At 45.8% G+C, this 13,239-nt stretch overlaps 1 protein-coding gene across 1 annotated transcript in view; it reads right to left on the bottom strand.

The window, feature by feature from the left end:
- The window catches only part of Vil1 (villin 1), a 30,620-nt gene extending 20,807 nt beyond the window's left edge, over positions 1 to 9,813 (bottom strand). The window contains exons 1-3 of the mRNA XM_008825712.2: positions 9,761 to 9,813; positions 1,671 to 1,756; positions 940 to 1,014 (exon numbers count right to left, since the gene is read on the bottom strand). Coding sequence (XP_008823934.1) covers positions 940 to 1,014; positions 1,671 to 1,745 — 150 coding nt within the window. The 5' untranslated portion in view covers positions 1,746 to 1,756; positions 9,761 to 9,813. The remainder of the gene's footprint in view (positions 1 to 939; positions 1,015 to 1,670; positions 1,757 to 9,760) is intronic.
- Between the last annotated feature and the right edge of the window lie 3,426 nt (positions 9,814 to 13,239).

Raw genomic sequence — 13,239 nt, 5'->3', positions numbered from 1 at the left:
ATGACATTGAACTCCTGATCTCTCTGCTTCCACCTCTGGAGTGCTGGGATTACAGGCCTGTATGCCAGTGTACCAGTTTATGCAGGACTCGGGGACTGAACCCAGACAGAGCCTCCTGGATGCCAGGCTGGCACTCTATCATCTGAGCTACATTCAAGTGACTGATGGAGTCAGAGTTTCCATGATACCCTGGAGACACATGATGGTTTTATCATTACGCAGACCTGAGTTACATTCTGATGCCTCTGCCCCTTCAGCTTCCTGAACTTGGGTGAATCAGTTCACCCCTCAGAGGGTAAACTGTTTCATTCCAGGTCTCCTTTAGACTTTAAATCATCTCTGCATGACTCAAAATACCTGAAACAAGGTAGGTGCTGTGGGAATAGTTGCTATACTGTATTATTTAGGGACTAGGAACCAGAAAATATCTATGTATCTAGTAAGTACAGATGTGATTTTTTTCCAACTATTTTTAATTCATGGTAGTTAAAGTGTTCAATATCTTCAAAATTTAGAAGCAGGACCGATGAGTTGGCTCAGCAGGTAAAGGGACTTACCACCAATCCTGGTGGCCTGAGGACCCCACATGGTGGAGGAAGAGAACTGATTCCCATTAGTTGTTCTCTGGCCTCCACACCTGCATCATGTCATGTACAAGCCCCCACATATACACATACCTACTCACAAAATAAAAAAATATATAATTTTGAAAAATCAAAAAGGTCTCCCATGGCTGAATGAGCTCATGACTCAAGGGCTGGGAGAGACTCTATACACATCTCCAGCCCCTGTGGAGCCACCAGGCTGGACATCCAGATACTCCTATTAAATACTGATTGGGTAATGCCAGGCCCGCTCTCAGCACTGCACCCCCAGCCTCCTGTTTCCTCCTTGATACCCAGCTCTCTGCTCAGACCCAACCCTGCCTGACCTACTTACAGCCAGGACTACATAGCAGTCACCATCGAAGAAACTTCCAAAGGTGCTGGAAGGAACAGGCACCATCTGCATGGCCTGAGGAGAGAAAGAGATCACAGGGCCAGGCATGGTGGCAGACCTCTAGCCTCAGCTACCTGAGAGACTGAGGCAAGAGGATCCTTTGAGTCCAGATGTTCTGGGCTGTAGTGTGCTATGCCCATCAGTTGGGCTCCAGGGACCAGTATAGCACCAGTTTACCTAAGGAGGGGTGAACTGATCCAGGTCAGTAAGAGGTCACAGGAGCTACCAGAACCTCTAAGTGGAGAAGCTGACCAGGGGATTTGTGGAAGGAGGGGAGTTGGGGGAGCAGGGTCCAGCAGGGCTGGGAGTGTGGTTCTGTAGTAGAATCATTGCTGGATGAGACCCTGGGCTCCAGCCCCAGCACCACAAAATACCAACCAACCAACCAACCAACCAACAATAAAGATCAGGGCCCATAAATGAAAGGCAAGAAGGAAGGGAGATAGGAAAACCAGTAGAGAGAAGGAAACAGAGGAGGAAAAGACAAGACCAATAAGATGAGGAAGTGGAGGAAGGTTAAAGACATATGAAAAGGACATGGAGAAAAGGGAGGAGGAGGTGGAGCATTAGGAGCTCCCCAAAGACTGCAGGGCAGAGCTGGAGGTGACAGGGCAATGCCAGGCTTTCTCCTCCCTCCTGCATCTCAGGACTCCCCTCCCCACAAGGCTCACCTCCATCCTCCATATCTGCAACCCTGGAGTGGTGATGTTGAGAGAGCCTTTGACTTGGGAAGTCAATGAAGTCATGGTGGATGAGCCTAGGAGAGAAGGTGTGTGAGAGCCAGGGTCATCAAGTCAGGAGTGCCCTGAGTCTCAGATGCTGCCCTTCTAGTCCAGCCTAACAGTACGTGGAGGCCACAGGCTTGAGGCCTGGAGGAAGAAGAAAAGATGGCTCCACACTGGGGGTCCTGACCACTAAAATCCGATCTCCAGCCTTCCCACAAGGCTCTGATGGTGACCCTTTCTCATTTAAATGCCTACAGTGACTCCCTATTACCTGTTACTCAGCCTGGTACTTAAGGACCATTTCACCCTCATGTTTTTGAGACAGGGTCTTGCTATGAAGCCCAGGATATCCTATGTGCTTCCATGCCTAGCTCAAGACTCTTTAGATTTTTGAGACAGGGTCTCATGTAGCCCACGTTAGCCTCAAACTCACTATGTAGGATTATAGGTATGAAACACCTAGCCTGGTTTTATGCAGTGCTAGGGACTGAACCCAGGATTTTATGCATGCTAGGCAAATACTCTTAACAACTAGGATATATCCCCAGGTCCCTGTTGATTTTTAATTATACAAGGTTTCTAAAACATGAGAAAGAAAAATAAAGGAAAAAAAAAGGCTTATAAGTGTGTACACTGGGGGCTGGAGAGATGGCTTAGCGATTAAGGGCATTGGCTGCTCTTCCAGAAGACCTGGGTTCGATTCTCAGTACCCATATAGTGGCTAACAACTGTCAGTAACTATGATTCCAGGGTATTCAATGTCTTCTGATCTCCAAGGGCATTACATGACACCAGTGTATCCACCTACATGCAAGCAATCACTTACACATAAAATAAAAATAAAATATTTTTTTAAAAGTCAAAAGCCAGACATGATGGTGCACACCTTTAATCCCAGCACTCAGGAGGTGGAGGCAGGCAGATCTCTTTGAGTTCAAGGCCAGCCTGGTCTACATAGTGAAGTCTGGGGCTACAGGGAGACCCTATCTCAAAAAGACCAAAAAAAAAAAAGGGGGTACACCTGCTGGATATGGTGGTACACACCTTTAATCCCAGCATTTAGGAGGCAGAAGCAGGTGGATTTCTGAAGTCTGAGGCCAACTTGGTCAGTCTAGGTCAGTCAGGGCAATATTGTGAGACCCTGTCTCAAAAAAAAAAACCAAAAACCAAAATGTATACACAACAGAAATGAGAACAGGTATTACAGCAGAAAACTGCTCTTCAGTAGGGTGTGATGCCATACACCTGTAATCCCAGCACTTGGGAGGTTGAGGGAAGGGGATTGCCATGCATTCAAGGCCACTCTAAGGTATGTAGTACCAGGCCAATCAGGACTACAGAGTGAGACTCTGTCTCAAAGAAAGAGAATCAGGCATGTTGGCACAGATCTTTAATTCTGGTACTCAGGAGGCAGAGGCAGGCAGATGTCTGTGACTTTGAGGTCAACTTAACCTACATAATGAGTTCCAGGCCAGCCAGTGTTACAATAGTGAGACTTTGTCTTTTTTTTTTTTTTTAATGTGTATGATTATTTTGCCTGCATGTATGTAAGTGCACTCATGTTGTGCAATGCCTGTGTAGACCCCAAATTACCCATTCTTCCGAAAAGACCAAGCCTATGGAGAGTAGGCCAACCAGGAGCAAGACAAGAAGCACCCTGGGAAGAGGGGTGGAGCCCGATACCATATGGAGAGTGAGCAGATGGAGAGTTAGTGGGGCCATGTTGGATGGCGGGTTATGAAAAACCATCTCTTTGTAAGTCATTCCCTCCCATATGTCATATAAACCATGCAAAACCCAAGTAGAAATGCCTTATGTTGGTCTGTGAGCCTTGGGGCCTCAGAGAGTGTGGGTGTGAGTCTCCCAAGAAGGGAGGAAAAAGGAAAAAAATTGGCAGAATAGCCTGCAGAAGTCAGAAGAGGGTGTCAAATCCTGGAACTGGAGTTATAGACAGTTGTTAACTGCCATGTGGGTGCTGCTGGGAACTGAACCTGGGTTTTCTGAAAGAGTAATCAGTGCTCTTAACCTATGAGCCATCTCTCCACCCCAGCCAGATCTTGTCTTTAAAATGAAAAGTATAAAGAGAGACAGAGAGGGAGGGAGGAAGGGAAGAAGGGAGGAGGGGAAGAAGGAGGGAAGGAAGAAAGGAAGGAAGGAAGAAACAGGAGAATCAGAAGCTCAAGGTCATCCTTAGCTACATAGTAAGTTTCAGGCCAACCTAGGCTACTTGAGATCCTATCCTCAAAAACAACAACAAAACCAAATCACAGAAGGGCTGGGTAGCTCAGTTGGTAAAGTGCTTGTCTTACAAGCATAAGGACCTGAGTTCTATCCCCAGAACCCATATGGTATGCCCTGCAATCCCAGCACTGGGAGGTAGAGACCAGCAAGTCCCTGAGTCTCACTGGCCAGCCATCATCTACTTGGTGAGCTCTAAATGGCCAGTGAGATGGCTCAGTGTGTAAAGGTGCTTGTTTACTAGCCTGATGAGCTGAGTTCAATCCCTGAGACCCACATGGTAGAAGGAGAAAACTTACTCCCATAATTATTCTTTGACTTACATATGCACACCTGGCATATGCACACAAACACACGCACTATAAGTAAATAAACAAATATTTAAGATTTTTTTAAAAAGTGGATGGTACCTAAGGAACAACACCTGGGGTTGCCCTCTGCCCTATGCCCATATGTATAGGTCTATGAGCACCTGCACACACACACACACACACACACACACACACCACCTAAGGTTGTCCTCTGCCCTACACCCATATGTATAGGTCTATGAGCACCTGCACACACACACACACACACACACACACACACACACACACACACACACACCGAAAAGAGAAAAGAAAAAAAAAAAGGAATGAAAGAAAAAAATTATCCTCAAAGTTCCCAACAGCTCTATTCACAACAGTCAAAAGCAGAACCACAAATGTCCACGGAGAAACAAAAGAGAAAGTTCCCTTTCTACACAATGGAACACAATTAGGCCATAAAACGAAGGGAAATACTAACACATGCTCCAACACAGACTAAGCAAGCCCTATGCCAAGAGAAAGAAGCCAGTCACACAGTCACAAAAGGCCCCATATTAAATCAGTCTATTTACATGAACTATCCAGGCAGGCAAATCCAGAGGTTGTGGTTACCAAGGCTGGGGAGGGGGAACTGGGAATAGCTGCTAATGGACGCTGAGCTGCCCACTGGGATGATGTGGAAAGTGCTGGAACTGGAGAGTGGTGAGAGTTGCATAGTGTTGCTAATGTACTGAACACCTTAAGATGGATGAAATGGGGTCTGGAGCTGTAGTTTCCTGGCAGAGAGCTTGTTTAGTATACATAAGTCCCTGAGTTCCACCCCCAGCTCCTAAATGAATAAGTAAACTGGGTGTGGTGGCACACACCTATAATCCAACATTGGAGATGGAGGGCTCAGACTTAGGTAGGAGACTCTTAATATGAAAGTCAGCCTAGGTGTGCTGGATAGCTTTAGTTGTCAACTTGACACACCGGGGTAGAGGGAGCCTCAATTTGGGAATTGCCTCCATTGTACTGGCCTGTGGCCATGCATGTGGGGTATTTTTTCAATTGTTAAGTGATATGGGAGGGTCCAGCCTACTGTGGGGTTCCCCCCGCTCCCCAAGATTGTTCTGGTTATATAAGAAAGTAGGTTGAGCACCGGCCAAGGGAGCAAGCCAGTAAGCAGTGTTCCTCCATGGCCTGTGCTTCAGCTCCTCCAGGTTCCTGCCCTGAGTTCCTACCTTGGGCTCCCTTAAGAGCACTAGCTGCTTTTGTAGAGGACTTGGGTTCGGTTCCCAGACCCAACATAGCAGCTAACAACCCTCTATAGTCTCAGTTCCAGGGAATCAGATGCCCTCTTCTGAACTCTGCAGGCATTATATACACATGTGCACTTACATATATGCAAGCAAAACACACTCATAAAAAAATTAATAAATAAGGGTCTGGAGAGGTGACTCAATGGTCAAGAGCACTGACTGTTCTTACAGAGGACCTGGATTAGATTCCCAGAACCCACATGGTGGCTGACAATCATCCATAACTCCAGTTCCAGGGAATCTGACACCCTTTCCTGATCTCCGAGGGCATTGCATGACACAAGTACACTTAAATAATGCAGGCAATATACTCATACACATAAAATAATAAGCAAATAAATGAATAAAACTGTGATGCATGCCTTTAATCTCAGCACTCAGGAGGCAGAGGCGGGTGGCTCTTTGTGAAATCAAGGCCAGGCTGGTCTTAGTAGAGAGTTCTAGGCCCTCTGTGGCTACAGGGAGACCATCTCAAAAAGACAAAAAAAAAAATCTAAAAATTAGAAATGAATAAATAAAACCACTCTCTAACATGGAGAGATAGAGACATTGATAGACGGATAGGTGATAGTTCTTTTACATCCAATACAAAAGAAGAGAATATGTAATAAGTTCCTGTTCCTCACCAGCTACCTCTATCAACATCTTCCAATCATTAGGGTTGTTGCCAACAAGATGTTCCCACAAGGGCAGGGACCATTTCTGCCTGCTCAGTACTAAATCCCCATCATTAAACTGGACATGGTAGTGAATATCTATAATTACAGCACTCAGGTAGAGGCAGGAAGACCAGGAGTTCAAAGTCATCCTTGACTACATAGCAAGTTTCAGGCCAGTTTAGGCTACATGAGATTCTTTAAAAAAAAGTAATTAGGGGTCAGCAAGATGGCTCAGCAGGTAAAAGCACTTGCCACTAAGTCTGAGTTCAGAACCCACATGATGAAAGGAAAGAACAGACTTCTGCAAGTTTTCCTCTGACCTCCACATGTGTGTTGTGGCACACATATGCCCACATACATACACAATCAATAAATGTAATTTATTTTATTTATTATTTTTATTTTATGTGTATGAGTATATTGCCTGCATGCATATAAGTGCACCTGTGTCATGCAGTTCCCATGGAGGTCAGAAGAGGGCGTCGGATTCCCCTGGAGCTGGAGTTACTGACAGTTGTTAGCCACCCTGTGGGTACTGGGAATGGAACCTGGGCCCTCTGCAAGAGCAGCCAGTGATCTTAACTGCTGAGCCATCTCTCCAGCCACAATAAATGTAATTTTAAAAATTAATTAATTAAATCCCTAGCATCTAGCACACTACTGGTATTCTATTAGATAAATGAACAGGTAAAGGGAAGCAGGGAAAGAGTAAGGGAGAAAGGAAGGTTTGGTTGGAGGGAGGGAGGACTGGATGGAGGGAGGGATAGATGGATGGCAGAAAGAGCCTACCATTAGAATTAACAACCATCCATCCACTGTGCCAGAAGGCTCCACTTTTCAAGCTTTCCCTTACTGTTGCCTCTTTCTGTTTTGACCTGTAGCCGTGTTTGTTCCAGCTGCTGGTCAGAGTCACCTGGGAGCTTTTTAAAAATACTGGTGCTTCTACACTTAGAATCTGTATCTCCAGGGGTTCTGATTTAATTAGACCAGAATGGGGCTTGGGACATGGGGCTTGGATAACTTTACTTTCTGCCAGAGATGGGGCCTGGGCACTTTGAAAACTTGCCGGGGATCCTGCCACGAGCCAGAGCTGAGAACTACTTGTGCCTGATTCCTCTTATCCCATTTCTCAGTCCTCGTCACCAGGATGGAGGCCACCCATTCACCTCATGCCTGCCCCAAGCTGGGTAGGAGTTGCCCTCTGTGACTGCTCCTTGGCCTGGTGACTAATGAATGAAAGGTCATGTGCCCCCACAGGGCAGGCTTCATGCTGACAACCCCATCTAACCATCTAATCTCTCCTTGTACTTTGACTTTGAGTCACATCTTAAATAATAAATGGCCTGGCCTTTACTACTTGGAGACTTCCTCTTCTGAGTCCTGCAGAGTAGCTGTTCTCATTGAGTTCTGCCCAATTTGATTAGCCTACCTCCTGGTGATCCAGGCCAGCTGTCCATCTTAGGCAGCTTGCTGTGTTTGTAGAACCACCATGGACCTGACTATTCCACCTGATGGCCCTGTTGGTCTGGCCTTCTCCATTAGATATTCTTCATCATAAAGGATCTCTGAGACACCGTCCCCCCCGCCCCAAAGCCTCCTGGTTCAGCAGGACCAATTTGGGTACAAAGGAATGACTGGCCTCAGCTTTCTCTAAGATACTCTCCAGTACTCGCTAGCTGAAAAATGTAGGCCCTAGTCTTCATGGGAAAGCTGGAAGCAGAGGTCTACCAGATGGCCTCTGAAGTCCCACCCAGTATCCTTAGAGGAGCAAACTGTCAGCAAAATGAATTACTGGTAGATAGAAGGATGTTTCTTGTGCATCAGAGAGAGGATAAAGTCTTGCTGTCACTCCCTGGGGAAAAGTGAGATTAGGGGCCCATAGCCCCCTACCTCAACAGCCTGAATAGAGCTGGGAGACAGCCTCCTTAGGGCTAAGTGGGGATGACTAGTTCTGAGACGTGGCCAGTCTGACCCCATGGGCACCTCCTCTTCTACCCACATTAATCAGAATAGACACCTCTTCCTGACCCCAGCTGGACTCCACAGTTCTCCTGCCTCCCCTAAATTCCTGGGGAAGACCTAGGGCTCCTTGTTCCTCAACGTGCTAACAAGACCCATGTTGTGGATGTGTGGTACCTTGTCTCTCAACTTGAACTTACTGGCTGGACTCACTCCTCCCCACCCTTCCATGGCAACCCCACCCTAGCCCAGGGAGAGCACTGTCACCCTGAGACCCAAAAGTCAGCTATCTTCATAGTACCTCAGACCCCCACCCCTGCCCTTTGTTCCAACTGTCTGTCTCCCACACTCCCCAAGCCCTCTATGCTGGCACTCTGCCTTCTAGAACAACAGCCCGCCATGTGCCCTGGTCGCCAGGCTGTCTGCTCTTTCTTATGCCCCCCACTTCTGGCTCTACTTTCCTGACATTTTCACTCTTCCAGACCCAATTAGGACACACTTCCTCCAGAAGGCCTTCCCAGAATTCTTAGGCTGGGCAAGAAGCCCCTTCTCAGTGCTCCAGTGTGTTCTAGGCTGATCCTTTCTCAACCCTGACCACACAACGATGAAAGGCCTGTTTATAAGTCTGAAGTCCCCAAACTCCACAATCTAGCTTAAGTTGGCCTTAAACACTGGGCAATCCTCCTGACACAGCCTTCCAAGGGCTCAGATTACACATATGAGCCATTATGCCGAGCACCTACCCACACTTGTAGCTGCCAGCTCATAGGTCATAGTAGGTGCTCAGCAAGCAGTGATACAGATTGACAGACTGAACTGGGACATGGAGAGGACTTGTTTAGGTCTGGAGGCATTTGGGGTTCTCAGGCCTGGGAGCCCACTGGGAGTAGACACCCCAGTCTCCAAGTGACAGGAGAATTCCTGAGCAGATGACCTTGGGCAGAATGGGACCCAAAACTCTGGGCAGGCTTTGCTTCTGCTCTCAGTTCTGATGAATGGGCCATGATAGCTGGAGAAACAGAGGGACTAATCCTAGGGCCTGGGTGATGTTCAGGCCTAATGGGGCCTAAGGTCCTATAGCCCCCAGCCCCTGCCTCCCTCCTCCCCCATTCAATTCCTGGTGGCTGCACCTCATGCCCCAGATAAGGAAGAAATGGGCAAAATAGATGTAGAGAGAGAGAGAGAGAGAGAGAGAGAGAGAGAGAGAGAGAGAGAAATACGGCCAAGGTGACCAGCTAGTCCCTGTTTGCTCAGGACTATCCTAGTTTTAAATCTAGAAAATCTAGAAATCCTGAACCCCAGGATCACCTCCATCCCAGGCAGTCTGCATGGGTGAAACCCAACATTGAGTGAGGGTGAATTACAGGTGAGGGGCCTGTGAACTTCCACCCTTGGAGGCCCAGGACAGCATACCAGCTCCTTGCTCCTTCTAGAATCTCTGAGGGCCTTACCTCTTTTCCTAGCCTGCACCAACAGTGCTACAGGAGGCCCAGGCTGCTATTGAGAAGCAAAGATTCCATCCCTCCCACCACCTGTGGTCCCCATGTGTCCCCACCCGGTTGCCTTACCTGTCTGGAAGAGGCAGCCGCCACCTGGGAGATCTTAGGGAGTTGTGGCAAGCTAGCTGCAGGAGAGCGACCTTTGTCCTTACCCCCCCTCTCTAGGAACTGCCTTCACCATATAAGGGAAGATAGGGCGAGAGAGAGAGAGAGAGAGAGAGAGAGAGAGAGAGAGAGAGAGAAAGAGAAAGAGAAAGAGAGAATGGGTGAGGGGTGGGGAAGCAAGCAGGTGCCCAGGTCCCTGGGAACCTGGAGCCCAGCAACACCCTGACAGCCAGAGGCAATATGCCCCGCCCTTGGCTTCAGAGCTTCAGGGATGGGGGTGCATGTCTGCCTAGGGCCTGGGCTCTCCCTGAAGGTGGAAAGGACCACAGGCACCTGGACACCTCCTTCCCACCAAGAGGAGGGCTCAGTTGTCCTCCTTCCTACCCTAGGGGATGGCATAGAGGGAAAGGAAGGGTCCTGGGTCCTAGGAGCCTAGAATTTAGGAATGAAGGGCCAGGTTGACACTTGGGGTCCCCCTGGGATAGGTAGGGTCCCTGACACCTCTAGAAGTCTCTTCTACTCAGCATGACCCTCAATCAAGTGGGCATACACACTCTTCCGGTCCTCCCCCTTCCTGAGCCACAGGCTCCACCTGGAGGTTTTATGAGTTGCTATAAACCCAGAGCCTTTGAACTCTGCACTACCACCCTCTCCCAGGAGCCAAGGGCCTCCACCTCCCATCCCTGGACCCCTGGATCCATCTCCTCACCTTCTATTGTAGGTCTTTCTTGGAGTCCAGTTTTGAGTACAGACTTAGAGGCACCATGGACAGCATCCCTCCACCACCCTCCAAGAACTTCTGTCACCTTGGAACCCTGCTCCTTTAAGAGGGCAAGGTAAAGACAGCAGTGAGGTCAGTCCTCCTCCCAACCTTTCCAAGAGCTGTGGAGACCAAACCTGTATGTATATCTGTGCATGCCGCTGCTGTATAATCAATAAGAAATTTTAGATGCTGTTTTGTTTTGAAATAATGTAACATCCTTTGTTGTGAATGAAAAGGAGTGTGTATTCATTCAGTCACATGCAAAAAGGAAATAAAAAACTCCATGAAAATTACCAATGAGTCATTGCTCATGATTTTTTTGGACTATCTTTCAAATTATTTTCCAGTATGTGTGTTGTATATGTCTATTTACAGACATGACATCTATCCATCCACATGTGTATGTATACTTTTTTACATCACATATACCCTTTAAAACAAATTTATTATTATTGTGTGTGGAGGTCAGAGGACAACTTTCAGGAGTGGGTTCACTCCTTCCACTGTGGTTTCAGAGATAGAACTCTAGTTGTCAGGTTTGCACAAGTGCCTTTATCCTAATGAACCATCTCACTGGCCCACAGACACCTTTTTACATCTTCATTTTTGGTCTGCTCACAGTATGTCCTAAGGATAACACAGTTATGTTAACTAACAATACACACATACACATAAAATAAAAATAATAAATAAAATTTTAAAATATTTTATAAAATAATATATTCATAAAAAATAAAATAAAAATTTAAATATTTTATCAAAAATAATATATTCATTAAAAATTAATAAGATATTTTAAAATATATTTTATTTGTTATTTTTATCTTATGTGTATGAGTGTTATGCCTGCACGTAGGTAAGTGCACCTGTGTCGTGCAACGCCCGCGGAGGACAGAAGAGGATGTCAGATCCCCTGGAATGGGAGTTACCGACAGTTGTTAGCTACCATGTGGGTGCTGGGATTCAAACCCGGGTCTTCTGCAAGAACAGTGTTCTAAACCGCTGAGCCATCTATCCAGCCCCAGAACTGATCTTAAAGGGAAGGACACTAGATAGGATGACTAGACTTCAGTGGATGAATTGCACTGAGGGATGTCTGGGGGACATTATGTTGACATGCTAGACCTTAACACAAATGACAGAAGTTATGAATACCAGTGGTGGAGGCTGTGGGAGAGGACCAATGGGGAAGGGGGTAAAAAGATGATTAAGATGTTCTGTATGAAATACACAAAAATTCAATAAAAAATTTACAAAAAAAAAAAGATATACTCTAAAAAGCAATATTACTGATCTGAAGTTCTGACTAGGAAAGTTGCCTTTCAGGATTGGGGCATGAGAGACACCCCTTGAGGGTAAGAAGATTTTCTTTTTCCTTTAACTCTCCCCACACTGAGCTTTAGCCTTTAAAACAATCTCCGTTGGATTGTTAAAAAGAAACAGTCGGCCAGGCAAGGTGGCACATACCTTTATTCCTAGCACTCCGGAGGCAGAGATGGGAGAATCTCTGTGATATTGAGGCCAGCCAGCCTGGTCTACATAAAATAAAAATAAGTAAATAAAAAACAGTTGTGTCAAGGGGCTGAAGATGTAGCTCAGTGATAGACTATGTACTTGGAATGTACAAAGGCCTGGATTTAATGGCCAGTACTAAATAAATAAATAAATAAATGATTATAACAATAATCATTCATGGATTGAGGAGCTGACATATTTGCCATATACATGTATACACATATGGTGTGTGTCTGTGAAAGTAAGCTTCCTTAGATATCACCATTGTTCACCCAAGTATTCATCAAATATCTAAAGATGAGCACATTCCCCATAGCTGGAATGTGATCTTCATACCCAAGATTGACAGCAACTTTTTATAATACCATCATCTGTCCAGGCCAGTCCAGAGTCCAGTTCCACCAATTACCTCCTCAAAGGCTTTATCAGCTGGATATTTTTTATATGGAATCAAATCAAGATCAAGCATTTCCTTTGACTACCATGTCTCTTCAGCATTTTTTTTTTTTTTTTTGGTCTTTTTGAGACAGGGTCTCCCTGTAGCCCCAGCTGTCCTGGAACTCACTGTGTAGACCAGGCTGACCTTGAACTCACAGAGATCTGCCTGCCTCTGCCTCCCGAGTGCTAGGATTAAAGGCGTGTGCCACCATGCCGGGCCTCTTCAGCATTTTTATATCTAGAATCTCTAGATTAAAAGGACTCTAGAGAGGCTCACTAGACCCCAGTGGATGAACTTGCACTTGATAGTTTACCTGCGTCAAGAGAGTTGTCTTGTAGGATGTTTGCGTTGTGGACTGACCCCAATTTTTCCTTATGGTATTGTTTATTTATACTTTTTGTTTTGTTTTTTTTGTTTGGTTTTAGGTTTTTTAAAAATTATTTAATAACCATATAATTAGAAGAAGCATTTCATTACAACAACATTGGCATATTCAATAACAATTTCTAGAGCTAAGATGCTTCTCTTTCAAAATTGGCTGTAATTTTTTAGGTTTACAGTTGTATTGATACAGTTATACAATATTGTACTCCATATAACCCCTATAAGACATAACATTAAATGAGGTTTTAAACTTTAAAAAAGATCTACATTTCATCATTAAAATACACAGTTTCATACAAAAAATCATTTTTAATACAACTGACACTAAGATGAACATGCGTT

This window comes from Nannospalax galili, unplaced genomic scaffold (genome assembly GCF_000622305.1).
Source record: "Nannospalax galili isolate Female #2095 unplaced genomic scaffold, S.galili_v1.0 scaffold127, whole genome shotgun sequence".
In the NCBI taxonomy this organism is placed as follows: domain Eukaryota; kingdom Metazoa; phylum Chordata; class Mammalia; order Rodentia; family Spalacidae; genus Nannospalax; species Nannospalax galili.
The sequence above is the reverse complement of the archived record's forward strand: the minus strand, read 5'-3'. Positions and strand labels throughout refer to the sequence as shown.